The 14293-nt window shown below is 44.8% G+C and overlaps 1 protein-coding gene across 3 annotated transcripts in view; it reads left to right on the forward strand.

The window, feature by feature from the left end:
* Ube3c (ubiquitin protein ligase E3C) overlaps positions 1-14293 on the forward strand; it is an 89924-nt gene that overhangs the window by 13848 nt on the left and 61783 nt on the right. For all 3 annotated transcript variants that reach the window (XM_004860324.3, XM_004860325.3, XM_087207720.1), the window contains exons 4-10: positions 552-698; positions 3039-3154; positions 4866-5023; positions 6378-6531; positions 7023-7243; positions 8219-8370; positions 10526-10713. In XM_004860324.3, coding sequence (XP_004860381.2) covers positions 552-698; positions 3039-3154; positions 4866-5023; positions 6378-6531; positions 7023-7243; positions 8219-8370; positions 10526-10713 — 1136 coding nt within the window. The remainder of the gene's footprint in view (positions 1-551; positions 699-3038; positions 3155-4865; positions 5024-6377; positions 6532-7022; positions 7244-8218; positions 8371-10525; positions 10714-14293) is intronic.

Below are 14293 nucleotides of genomic sequence, written 5' to 3' on the forward strand. Positions count from 1 at the left end.
TATGTACCCCAGGCTGGCCTTGAACTTGTACCAGTCCTGCTGGCTCACTCTCTCAAGTGCTGAGATTATAGGCATGAGCCACCATATCCAGATGTTTTGGGTATTTTTAAATAGTAAAATAAATACATGGGCCAAACCATAACTGGGATCAAAATAGAAGGAAGTATTAAAAAGGTTTATGTCTGTCTGTCTCTTTTTGCTGTACTAGGGGTCTAACTCAGGACCCTAGCAGTAAACTACATCCCCAGCCCTTTTTATTTGTAACTTTGACTCAAGGACTCACTAAATCACTGAGTTGCCCAGCCTGGGCTAGAATTTATCACCTGTCTCACCCTCCCAGACAGCTGGGATTATGGGTGTACTGGAAAGATTCTTTTAGTGGGCATTTAAGATCTTTTTTGTTTTATTGAATCTTCTTCAGTAACTTCCATAACAGCATCGTCGTATTTGTCAGTGTCCAGCAATCCCATATAGTCATTTAACATTTATTTAGATTATAAGAATTGGGTGTCCGAGGGGCAGGTTTGTGCACTGTTTCCCTTTGCTTGCAGTACTCCCTCCAAAGAAGCGCATTCGATCGCTTTGCCAACGAGGCACAGTTGGGTGGCACCTTCTCCCTTGCCAGTGGCCCCAGCCTTACTCTCCTGGTGAGGCAGCTTCTGTTCTTTTACAAGCAGAGTGAAGACTCAAAGCGTTTGGTGAGTGCTCATACACATTTCACTTGCCGTTGTGTATACTGTATGTCTTTCAACTTCTTTTTGAAAAAACACGGAGATGATAAGCCAGCTAAACCCTCCAGTACGTGTGAGCCCTTAGGAACATTCCTCACCTCTGTAATGATGTGTTTCTCCTCTTACAAGTCAATATACATTTTATATAGTTCCATATTCTATGCATTTCCATAGTTCAAGTATGGAAAACTTCAAATAACTAAAGAAGTAGGCTCTGCTGACACCTCCTTGTCCAAGGCAGCAACAGTCAGCAGCAGACCTGCCCAGCCCCCGGCCTTGTTGTAGGTCTCCTGTCTGAGCCCCGGTTGATTCCCAGAGTGAGGGACCCTCCGTGCATTTCCTAAGACTTACAGGCTTTGGTGCTACCAGTGATGAGGAGCAGTATGCATGAGTGATCGGAAATAGGTACAGATATATCAGGGAATCATTTTTTCAAAATGGAACTTATTACCCATTTGCCTGTTCTTAGAAATTTCCATTTACAGTATCTATAATGAAATTTCAAATTGTATTTTAAAAGGTGGGGTCCACAATGAAAAACAGGTTCGATGCTACAAAGCATGCTTGCTAACAAGTTCCCCCTGCAGTGAGTCCGAAGGACAAAGGAGTCCCCGACTGCATGTCTGGAGCCCAGCCCTGCCACCTTAGTGTGGTGGGAGGGGACATGGAAAAGATGCTCTGTCCCTGCACTATCTAGGGTAGCACAGGCAGGAGACCTATACCCACACAGGCATGTTCTGGGCTTCTTGTCTGAAGTTCCTAAGAAAATGCATCAGGCACGGCTGGAGGCAGGCCACACAGGTGACCCAATCCTCATGCTCCCTAGTCTTGGGGAAGGTTGCCAAGGAGCAGAGACTGGAGCAGGTGTTGTGGGTATTGTATTGTTCTGCTATCTAGAGCACTCATTTCTTTCCATGATGAGGCTTGGTCTGTGATTTTGGTTTTTTTGAGACAGGGTCTCACTGTGTAATTCCAGCTGGCCTTGGACTCACTGTGTATCCCAGGCTGGCCTCAAACTTGCAGCAATTCTCCTGCCTCCTGCCTCAGTTGGGATCACAGGTGTGCACCACCATGGCCAGTTAACCCCCACCTAGCTTCTAGATGCAGGCATACAAACCAAATTGCTCTGGTGCAGATTCTGGAATCTGCAGTAGGATAAAATGTCATCAAACCTGTTTTATACAATAAAAGTGGATTTCAGTGTCTTCTGTTCTGGCATCTAAAGTTGCAAGAGCAGTCATGTGGAAAAAGTCTGTGTTGGTCTATCTTGAAGTTCTCAGTTCCTACTCCAGAGCAAGTGTGATGCTACTTCTCATGGTTTTTCAGAGATACTTAGTGCCAAACTAAGCATACATAGCTACCTTTCTCGCCTCCTCCTTTTATTTATTTGTATTATTGTGACTTTAAATATGGCTCTCTGCTGAATCAAATAGCATACTGTGGTTATATTTTTCGTGTACAATTCCCCTTCAATTTTTTGGAGTTAATATTCAACTCACTTTTTAGTTGCTTGCTCTTCTTTGCAGAATGCGTCATAAAATTATTTCCTCCCAACATAGGACAGGCTCTAAAATGTTACTGAAGAAGTTTTTCTATTATTTCCAATGCTTAATAACATTTTATATCAAATAAGCATTAATGTCAAAGAAACCACTTAAAAATAGTAGACAAATGGCTCGTGGCCTATCCATAACTAGCCATGTTTAAGAGCTGCCTTTTTAATTCCATCTGGTTGTAAGTGGGTCTTATGAGATGAAAAGATAGAACACTAGTCTGTTCTACAAAAATGGAGTAAGTGGAAGAGATTCCTTGTTAGACATTGCATTTTCAAATCACTTATGGCAACTGTGTACATGCTGCATACTGTCAGTGCCCTGGAATGGTAGGGACAGAATCTGGCTCTGCTGTACTGAGCTTTGTTGGCCAGCCATTGTGTCCAGGAGAGTGGGCTGTGCTAGTGGCCTGTTCACAGGAAGTGTGGTGCCATGAAATAGGCAGCCCATCTAGCCTAAGAGTAATCCTATCTTTCTCATATTTTTAGGATGGCTTGCTGATTTTTGCAGAACTGTTTTTGTGTCCACTACATGAACTTTGTTGAAAGTACTTTGTTGTAGTAACTAATCTAATACAACTTAACATTCACGTATTAAGATGGAAAGTACAAATATTATGAATTAAAACCTGACTTGAAAACCTTACCTACTAGTGCTTGGTTGGGTTTCAGTGTGTATTACTACTTGAGAAGACTTTGTAAGTAAATAAGCAAGCATTTTTATGGGTTGAGAGGTGTATGTTTTGCTGTTTCAGATATGGCTGTACCAGAACTTAATCAAACACAGCTCTGTGTTTGTCAAGCAGTTGGACGGATCTGAGAGACTGACATGCTTGTTTCAGATCAAGAGGCTGATGAGTCTCTGTTGCAGGTAATTCTGTTATAGTTACTTACACGGTGTGCTGAACACCTCAGATGTCTGGGGAAACAGCTTTTGATTTTCATTTTCTGAGACAGTAGCTTTTGGGGGATAATATTCTGTTTTCTTTTTCCTCTCTAGGTGATTCTGGCCTATGTGACATAGAAATTAAAACACAAACATAAGTATCTTCTAGGTGATGTTTTCTTGCAAGGATAACCTGGAATTATCTTGTGAAATGTTAAGGTGTCCTCTAAGTGCATGCTGCCTGTGTATTTGAGAGGCACCCTGTGCAGTGCCACCAGCTGGAAGGGGGTGGACCAAGGCTGGGGCCAGCTGGGATGTGTGAGATTGCAAAGGGTGAGAAGCAGACACGTGAAGTGGAGTTGGCAAGTAGAGATTCCCCGTAATTTGGAGAAATCAAGAGGAGAGTGTTTGTTAAGGAGGAAGTGCCGTGATGGTTAGAACAGGTGGAAGGATGCATCTGAGTGGGCAGGAGGACAGGGTGTGGCCTCGGGGAGGAGGACAGCTGTCCATCTTGTCAGCAAGCAGGCAGGCCTGGTGAAAAGAAGACTCCTGAGTGAACAGTATGCCCTTGAAAACACCGTCATCACCAGGAATTCTGGTCACAGTGACTTAGAGCTACAGACTCCTTAGAACACAGTTGTGTTTTAACAATTGGGATGTGGAGCAGCTGACATCTCCTTTGCATCTCTTGAAAGTTTGGTGGGTTTTTTGGGCTTTTCTTCTTTTGGTACAGGGATCGAACTCAGGACCTTGCACTTGTCAAGCAGGTGCAGCACCACTGAGCTGTATCCCTGGCCCTTTGGTGGTTTTTTTGTAAAGCCAAAGCCACAGCATCCATATGACCCAGGGTTCCTCACCTAGGAGTTTTCTTACAGCGATGGGGTGGGCACAGTGCACTGAGGCCTTTCCTGGAGTGTTTGCACAGCTGCTGTCTGCATCCCATGTAAATGTGTCCCCTGTTGAGGGCACATAGTGACCACTACTGGATAGAGGCCAGGACTAGGCTTTAAAGATATGTTAGGTGCTGCACCACAGAGAGATGCTGCCCACCCTGCTCCTTCCTGTGGGAGCAGGGACTATGGCTCCATCTATAGCTGCAAAGGAAAGCAGTGGAGGGAAAGCAACTGGAGATACTAAGAGCAACTGTTGGGGTGATGGTGTGGTATGCTAGCCACAGGTTGCCATCTGCCTCACATGGGTAGAGTAGTGTGTGTAAATTAGGACTGTCTAAAGTCTGTTTGAAGAAAAGGCATTAAGTCTGTTTCTAAATTAAGTTAAATTTTGTGACAGCTGCACCTCCCTTCTGTCTCTAATTCCTATTCATAAGAGGTGGCTTTGGTTGGAGGAACAAGTCTCCGCCTGGGCCTGAGATGGGTCCTCCTGGGGCAGTTGCAGCTCCTCCAGAGCATCTGTGTATTGGAGACTGACACCTCACTTCTGCCCAGTGGCTGCCATCTGTGGTGTGCTCATCTGCTTTTCCTTCTGGACTTGTGCAGTTTTCATCTCTGAACCTAATGAAGACTGACAAAGCCTGAACAGTAGCATACATCCTTCCGTCTGTCCTTGTGTCACCCCTCTCTTCAGATACTGTGGCTCCAGAACAGAGAGGTTCAGGCACTCACCATAGCAACAGAGGAAATTGGGAAAGCTTTGGTGACTGGCCATCCAGTCAGGCTTGTTTTTCTCCTTTCTCCAGGTTGTTGCAGAATTGTACTGATGACAGCTTGAATGTTGCTCTCCCAATGCGGATGCTCGAGGTGTTTTCCTCTGAGAACACTTACTTGCCTGTCCTGCAGGATGCCGGCTACGTGGTGTCAGTCATTGAACAAATATTGCACTACATGATTCACAGTGGTGAGCAGGGTTGGGCCACACCTGTGGGGTGACACTGTGAGGCCCTTGCAGGCCCAAGTGCTTTCCTCCAAGTGGTGCCTTGATGCCCTGCACCTGCAGAGGTGCCTACAGCTGTCCTGGGCCAATCTAAACTCAGGGAAGCAATCTGACTCACTGTGCTTCATTGTCATTGTCTCAGCTTAAGATGAGAGTGAAAAATGCTTTCAGAAGTTGCTCTAGTCCTTGAAACTAGCTCTGTCTACAGGGCAGAGCAGTCCTTTTGAGAGCCAGCAGGAAGAGTCTCTACTTCCTATCATTCCGAGAGGGTGAGAGGGGCAGCAAGCACCTCAGTCACATGGGCTAAGCTGCTTGAGCAGCTTGGTCTTGCTACAAAAGTAAATCTCACCAAGTTGTTTTCACTAAAAGAAAGTTGAGCTCTTATAAACCACACCTGAACATCATTATTTCACAAAGGGTGTGGGAGGCTACAGTGGACCCTTGACTTATGAACTCAGTTCGTTCCCAAGGGCTGGTTGTAACTCAGGTTGGTCAGTTGAAGGCTCAGGCTCCTCTGTACAGCCTTCAAAGTCTCTGTCTTGTACACAGGCAGCTCTCAGTGTCCTTAGAGAGACATTGGCTGAGGATTTCTCAGTTAATCCCATACAGGAAAAGATGGTGAAATGTTCCAGGACTTTAAAGGTTAAATCTGTATCTGAGACCATCTAGAAGCCCAAGCAGCTGGCATTCAGGTCATAAGACTATGGTCATTAGTTAAAACTAAAATTCTGGTTGTAACTCAAGTTGTTCATATGTCAGGGCGGCCGGTTGTAACTTGAGGGTCCACTGTATTTCTAAAAGAATAGATGATTTGGACCATGGGTTTACTGTACAACCTGATAGCTAATCAGAAGCTTAGAAAGGACAACTTAGTGGAAGTCTTCACAGTTGTCCCTTCCTATAGGAAGCTGCCTTTGGTCCAGTTCATTTCCTCGGCACCCCGATTATGCTCTCTAGATATGTTGCTTTCTCTAACGGGACCCTAAGAGGCCGTGGAGACAAGGGCTTTGGCAGGTCAGCCTGCGGGAGGCGGGACTGGGGGTCTGCGGGCGACACCCTGAAATCTCACCTGCATGGGCATGGGCGGGTGAGGCCGGGTTGGCTGGCATTGACAATGCTTGTTGCCGAGTAATGGGTGCCTGGGGATGTGTGCCAACCACATGACTGATGTGTTTGTTTAAAGTTTTCCTTAGTAAAATATTAGAGAAGAATTAACCTAAACTCGAGCTGTAGAAATTTGTAAAAGGGATTTAAACATTAATGAATTTTTTCCTTTGTTATAAGAAAAAAATTTAAATGTGTTTTTCCTTTCTTTTAGGGTATTATAGGTCTCTTTATTTGCTGATTAACAGCAAGCTTCCATCAAGTATTGAATATTCTGATTTGTCTCGAGTTCCTATAGCAAAAATTTTGTTGGAGAATGTCCTAAAACCATTGCACTTTACGTACAACTCCTGTTTAGAAGGTGCAAGGTGGGTAAGAGGAATAGATCTTTCAAGTGTTGTCATTTCACAAAATCTGTAACTCGCAATAACTCTTCATGGGATGCTCCTTTTGTTTTTAAAGTATTTTGAGACGGGTTCTCACTAGTCCAGGCTGGTCTCAAACTTGTGATCCTCCCACCTCAGCCTCCTGAGGGCTGGCATTTCGTGTAGGCTAAGGGATATTACTTTAAATACAGGCTTTAGGGTTAAGTTTTTACTTTGTTACTATGGCTTAGTCCATAGGAACAGTTAGTGCAACCTAATATAAATTTGTAATTTCTGATAATGTTGTTATTTCCTACTTGGTATAAGCTGTGAAAAAGATACAAAAACATGCATTTATTTCAGGTTCATCTCATTGATATTAAACAGTTAATTTGGAATGTAGATTATTTAGATATTTTAAAAAGTAATAGTAAGTATGGATTTGATGAACAGTTAATTTTGAGTTTACAGAAAGCTTCCATTCTCCTTTCCAGGCAGCAAGTTTTCTCGGCCTTCACAGAGGAGTTTCTGGCAGCACCTTTTACAGATCAGCTCTTTCACTTCGTCATCCCGACACTAGCAGATGTACAGACCGCTTTCCCTTATGAGCCTTTTCTGAATGCACTGTTGTTACTAGAAAGTAGATGTTCAAGCAGGAGTGCTGGAGCACCATGGCTTTTCTATTTTGTTTTAACTGTTGGCGAAAGTCATTTGGGTATGAAATAACAGATGTATTTTACCCAAACCCCACGTAGGTAGCATGAGCAGATGAGCCAAGAGAAGGCCTGCAGTGGCGAGGGGGTGTGGCAAAGGTGGAGATGTCGGAAAGGGTGCTGCGGAGGGACTGGCTGGGCTAGGGCCTGGGCCGGGTTCCAGGCATGGCCCGGCAGTTAATCAGGGATATAGGGTAGCTCTCCAGTCCACAGGGTTTTTCTAGTGTGCCTCTAGGATGTTTGAGCACATGTGTACACACACCGTTACCGTATGGAGACCAGCACTTCTGGGACCAGGTGGTTCCCAGCTTACACGCTGCACGGTCCTCCATGGAGGTTCCTGTATGTACACACAGCTGCCCCACGGTGGACAGCACCTGGGCATTCTATAACCAAGTCAGTGCTGACCTTAACCTCCAGAGAGCTCCAGATGTCAGGATGTGCCTCAGCCCACAAGCCTGCCCCACTCAAGACACTGATTGCAGGTCCTCAGTAGTCACCTCTGCTAAGGACCAAGCAGCATAATGAGTTCATGGGCCCCACTGGGGCTTGCTGGTGTCCTAGAGCAGTTCACAGAACTGAGAGACGCTGCACCCTGAACCTCATGTTGTAAAAGATGCTGCTGTACAGCTGGTTGCAGAGGTGCACAGCCTGGGGTCGAGGTGGGGGCGGACCAGAGCTGCATGGTGCTCATTAGCAGTGGAATCTTGGATCAGAGCTCCCATCAACCTTGCTCACCCACCCTCCTGTGAGTTGGGGTTGCCGACCTGCAGCCTTCTCGTTCTGGTCACCCCACTGGCAGCATGATCAGGGGTGACCAAGGACCCTGCTCGCTGCCAGTGCACCCAGTGTGAGTGTGCCCTGGGACGGGGACCATGTATACAGTGTAGCATGCCACAGTGGGATTCTGTAGACAAGCCAAAGCTGCGCCTGAGAAGTGACACTAGCTAAGGGGGTTGTGTCTGCTTGTTCCACAGGGATGCTCTCCGAGGAGGGCCTGCTGGTGTACCTGCATGTGCTCCAGACTTTCCTTTCCCAGCTGCCTGGCTCGCCTGCTGGTGCCAACTCCCACGATACCTCCAGTGACTCTGAGGATGAGAGTGAGGAAGCCAACCAGCGTGCCAGCCCTGTAAGCACCACCTGCAGCCTTGGCTGCTTCTGGGCACTGTAGTTCTCTTCTGTTTTTGATTAGGGAGTTTCCTGTGATAAATGCTGATTTAAATCCCAAATATACTCTCTCAAGTGGCTGCATTTCCAGGTGAGACATGTTTTCTGGGTGTTAGGAGGTACAGGGTAGGTGAGTATTGTGCTTACAGTACAGATAGCTGCTCAGCTTGGAGTGAGCCACAACACAGGGAGAACAGGGTGCTCAGGTTCTTGCAGGGCTACTTCAGGTCGGGATTCCTGAGTACAAAGGGATACAGCTGAATGTTCTAGTGGGTGCTGGAACTGTCACATCTGTCAAAACTTAGAACTAGACAGTCATAGTAGTGTACACCTGTAATCCTAGCTACTCTGGAGGCTGAGGCAGGAGAATTGCAAGTTGAAAGCTAACCTGAGCATACTCTCAAGACCCTGGAGACAGGTAAGTGGTAGAACACTTGCCTAACATGCACAAGTTCCCAGGTTCAGTCCTTAGGGCTGCAAAAAAATCAGCCAGGGAGTTAGCTCAGTGGTGCCGCTGCCTGCCTCACAAGCGCAAGGTCCTAAGTTTGATCCCTGGTACCAAAAAAACCAAAAAACAAAACTCAGAACTATACAACCAAAAAGGTATGAATTTTGTTGTATGTTAAAAAAAAAAGTGGCATTTTATAGCTGGAAAGGTTGTTTTTAGAAGAAAGTTAATATTTGAATATCTTCTAAAGAATCTGTGAAAGAAAAGTTTATTTTTATACAGTATGCTTACTGCTCACCTGCTTTTGAGGTGGTAGCTTTGTTAGGTAGGGAGTGATTGCAAGCCTTCCTCGGGGATGTCACCACAGCAGCAGACACACCAAGCAGGGCCTAGGCTGAGCTGCGGCCCTGCAGCAGAGTGCTGGCCTGGCACAAGAGCTCTGTTTATTGATTGTGTGGAATATTGTTCCACTTGTCTTTTAAGAGGTACAAGCTTCGAGGTCTGTTTATTGTCTTGCTTTATACTTTCTCTTTCTCATCCTTTGCATTTTTCCCTGGCCTTAGGTGTTGTCCCTTTTTTTCCTGCCCACGTTTGAGTTGAGAAATGAAGTGACCCAGTTGTGAGCCAGGAATTTTTCTTTATTTCTGGCCCTGTCTTTTGTTTCCATGTTTAGTAACTTTTCTCTCTTGGATATACTTCTGTAGAACTTTATTTGGTTATGTGAGATTTTTCAGTGTCAGGGTTTGCCCTTTGTAAAGTTTGATCTTACAACTGAAGGTTCTGGTAGATGCTTATAGTTTCTATTTAATCTATTCACTTATTATATATAGTTTATTTTTAAATTGTACACTTCAGAAATAGTGCCTGTGTTCTAATTCTTTATGTGCATTTTAAAGATTCAAGTTTAATTCCATTCAAGATGGAATTTATGATTTGTAATCTAAAGCCATGTTGTGCTTGGTAAATTATTATAAATTACATATATATGGAAGTTTCTAAATGGCATAGTAAGTAGTACTTAAAATTACACATGTCCTTATTTACATGTGTGTGAAAGAAGCATATATTTTTAGTTAATGCCCTAAATGAGTATGCTGTATGGCACAGTATCTTAGGCTTTGTTCAGTGACCCAGATCTTCTAGAGCCATGTGCAGTGGTACACACCTGTGATTCCAGCTACTTCAGAAGCTGAGGCAGGCAGATTGAAAGTTGAAGTACATCTTGAAAAATGTAGTTGAGACTCTGTCTCAAAAAGGGATAGGGATAGTTTAGTGTAAGGTCCTTGTTTTAAATCTCCAGTACTAAAAATTAATTCATATTCTCATTTATTTTGCTTAAACTGTGATCTCTCAAATAATGTAAAATGGAAATGTTCTTTTAGTACAACTTAATCTCAAAATTTGGAATGTACTTTTCTTAACAGTATATACTGAAAATATAGCTGGGAGAAACCAAGCAGTCACAGTTTCTGTGTTGTTATCAGGTTGGGCACAATAGATGCCGGGAAGTAACGGAAGCTCTAGAGGATGACAGGCGGGCCTGGGGTGTGTTAGGGTCACCGTGTGTGATGTGGGTAATTTTCAGACAGGCCCACTTCCTGTCTTCTCTGTGGGGAAGAGGGCACTTTGGAGCATAGCCACGCTAAGACTCCTGTCCTGTTCATTGCAGGAGAATGGCCGGCTGTCCACTCCCTACATCACCGAGGAGTGTCTCAAGAAGCTGGACACAAAGCAGCAGACCAACACCCTGCTGAACCTGGTGTGGCGGGACTCGGCCAGTGAGGAGGTCTTCACACGGATGGCCTCCATCTGCCACACACTAATGGTGCAGCACCGCATGATGGTGCCCAAAGTCAGGCAGGTCTCAGTCCCATGAGTGACTGCCTACCCTGCTGTTACTTTAGCCGCTGTTCTCTGATAGAGGAAGATGCAGAATATTGACTTCTCCAAGCACGTCATAGTAAATGAAAGGTTTTCTTTTTCTAAACTTAATATGGTTGACCTCTTTTTTCCTGGCACCCTGTATGTGATCGCTAGTACATCACGCCCGCTGTTTATGTAGCATCTTTTTTTTTTTTTTTTAATACGAAACAGGCTCCTGCTATGTAGTTCAGGCTGGCCTTGACTCACTAGTAGCCCAAGACGGCCTTGAACTCAAGGCATTCCTCCTGCCTCAGCCTCCTGAGTACTAGGATTATAGGCATGCACTGCCACGCCCAGCTGTGAAGCATCTTGTAATGAGAGTTTAGTCCTTGCCACATAGTTGAAACAGGCTCCTGCCTGTACATGGTAGAGCCAGTATATTCTACTTCTTTTTTTGTAGCACCCTTTTTATCAGGTTGCCCTTGGAAATTTAGTGAGTATATTTTATTTTTCAAGGCTTTGAAATAAACTTGGTTGAGATGAAGCAAGATACACAGGTTTAAATTTGTGGCTAATCTGAGCGTAGATCAGTGTGGCAGTAATCTTGAGCTATTTCATTTCCTTCTGTTTGGAGGAGTGGTTTCTGGCGCGTTTATAGCAGAACATTTCCTTTGCTCCAGTAACCCTCGGTGGTAGTTCTGCTGGATGTCTCTGTGCGGACTGCAGAAAGACACCGCCTGCCAGGGAACAGGTCCCTCGTGGATGCTCGTCACCCTGTCTGGTTGACTCAGCGGTTCCTGTTGTCAGGAAAGTGATCTAGGACACAAACTAGGAGACATGCATGGTGGGTTGGAATTGCCTGGTAAATACGGTGCCACCAGCTTTCGGCTGAGGTGTCCTAGGTGGGGCTCACTGCTGTTTACGGGCCAAGGGAGGAAGTGAGGTGGGCGGGGCACCATGACCCCAATGGGCCATGAGCTCTTTGTGTGCAACTGCAGCGGAATGGGAGCTGGGACCCCTGGTTTTATTGTGGCCCTGAGTTCAGTGCCACAATGGAGTGATTGCTGGACATAAATCACCCCTTCTTGGGCTTCGGTTTACTGGGGAACTGCTTCCTAAGGTGCTAATGGCAAAGCAGCTTTCTAGGTCCAATTTTATGAGTGAATCTCCTATTTCCTCTAAGCAGCTACTCTTGGAACTACTTTATGGTTTAGATACATTAGCTTTTAAGTATATTCAGAGTGGTTTTCATAGCTCATGAAATAGCAAGTAGGCCTCCTTTCACTTTTGTAATTTTAACTGCTTTTGGTTTTTTAAGAAACATTAACAAGTTGATTAGTGTATGCCCAGGCTGGTAACTCATCCTTGACCACTCCCTGTCTAATATCAGCCGCTCTTATGTTCACAGTTGGGATTTGCAGCTTTAATGTCTGTGTGAAACTGATTATCAGGAGTATGAAGGAATGTGTAAGCCCTTTCTACACCAACATGGGAAGATTTCTAAGACAGATGTACATGAGAAAAGGAGCTAGAGAGCAATACACAGGATTACCTACAATGGTGTAAAGAGGATAGAAAAGAACATACTGTGGAGGACCTGCGGAAGCTTCTGTAGGACTTGAGAAAGCCATGGCCATGAGTCTCAGTGTGCAGAGTGGGCTGGTTTTGTTGGTGTTGGCGATTAAGTGAATAACTTAGGGTTTTTTTGGTTTTTTTCTTACTGGGGATTGAACTCGGGACCTTGTGCTTGTGAGGCAGGCACAGTGCCACTGAGCTAAATCCCGGGCCCCAATAACTTAGAATTTTTAAATTAAGTAATAAATGAGTTGTGAACTCCTTTTTGGAGAGGAAATGTCTTACTATGGGACTTGGAAATCTGAATAAAATTTGGCTTTAAAATCATTTTTCTTTGGGCCGGGGATTTAGCTCAGTGGTAGAGCTAGCATACAAGAGGCCTTGGTTTCTATCCCCAGCATTGCAAAAAAAGGTGTCTTTGCCCTTGAAAAAGTGGATTCACTTTAAAATGCAAATAAATATTAAGTGGTTTTGGGCAGAAGGCACTGGTCCCCTGTCCAGAGTAGCAAGCGGCATCAGGTCTGAGAGGCAGCAGCCTGTGTTCCAGTGAGGCTGTTCTGTGTCATCCTGAATGGGCCCGGGGCAGGTTGAGAGGCACTGCAGAGATGGGCACAGTGGCCTTTCCTCAGCTGTCCTTCCCAGTCGTGTGCACGGCTGCTTTGGTGCCCATCCAGATGGCCAGCGGGTCCTCCACAGGTTCACTCGTAAGTGGCTTTCCTCTGTGGTCTTTGACGGCCTCATCTTTCCTCCCCTAACCACCCCCCCACACACACACCATATTCCTGTGGTTTTTCTTTTACTCTTGGCTTCTGTTGTTTCATTTATGGGGCCATTGTGTCTCAGTGTTTCCTAAACATCTTAAGTCTCTTTGTGTTTCCTTTTTCAGTTTTTCTTTTCTTTTACTTGATTCTCTTGGTGATTTCTTTCATATAAGCAGCTTCAACTATATTCATTTCTATCTTTATCATAGTAAAGATCATAGTAACTTCTCAGGTCTCCACACTTAGGTTCAGCTGCGAGCGAAAGAAGTGTCTCAGGATCAGTAAGTTCCTGATCACTGTCTGGAATGAGTGCTCATCTTCCCAAGAACTTTCTTTTGTGCCTGACTTCGTCGGTGGCCCCATCGTTCACTATTGTCTGTGCCCACCCTGCAGCTGTGGTCTTGTACATGTAGATTATCTACTGTGTGCATAGGCTTAGTCCCTCAGTCACCCTAGACTCAGGGCCAGAGATCACTGTGCAGACTGGAGCAAGCCCAGTCTTTGTCTGGCACTGACCTGGTGTTAGACTTAGACTTACTTTCCTCAGCTTCCCGTGTGCATTTAGGCACCAAGGTATCAGAACTGTATTAAATTAGATTGTGTTTTGCCATACCAAATTCTCAAAAATACAGCCTTGATAATTTCATTCTCATGTCTAAACTTCATGGTGGCTTCCCTTTCCTTTCAGAAAAACTTCACATTCTTTGGATTATTGATTTGTGTGGTATCCTTTCATTATCAAGCATTTCGTCGTTATCATTCTACCTTTGTTGCTAGCCTCAGAATGCTTTTTGCTCCAGTCATACTTAATCACATGCATTTTATTGATCCTGTGATGCCATCTTCCTGCCTCTCTCCTGGGCATACTGGTCTCTGTCCAAATACTTCTTCCTCTTCCTGGTCTTGCCCATAAGTGGTGGGCACGTGTTCTTTGAGGCATGGCTTTTTGCTCCCTTTATGGATCTGAAAGCTTTGAAATAGAATCTTAAAGGTAGCATGTGAGGAACTAGGTTGGCTAGTATTGTAATTTGCCTACAGTTTTCATGCAGGCACATCCAATCAAAATATACCACATAGCAGTTCGGTTTAACGTGTGCTGAACTTTTCCAACAAAACTTAATAGGATGAGGCAGCCTGATGGCAACTGTGTTATTAATCGTTGTGATTTAGACCACTGTCTCCCTGTGCTTTTTCTCAGCAGTACTCCTACACAGTGACAACAAAGAATCTTCAGCTCT

Source organism: Heterocephalus glaber, unplaced genomic scaffold, assembly GCF_053883595.1.
Source record: "Heterocephalus glaber isolate CG9 unplaced genomic scaffold, H.glaber_assembly_v1.0 deba00000818, whole genome shotgun sequence".
NCBI lineage: Eukaryota > Metazoa > Chordata > Mammalia > Rodentia > Bathyergidae > Heterocephalus > Heterocephalus glaber.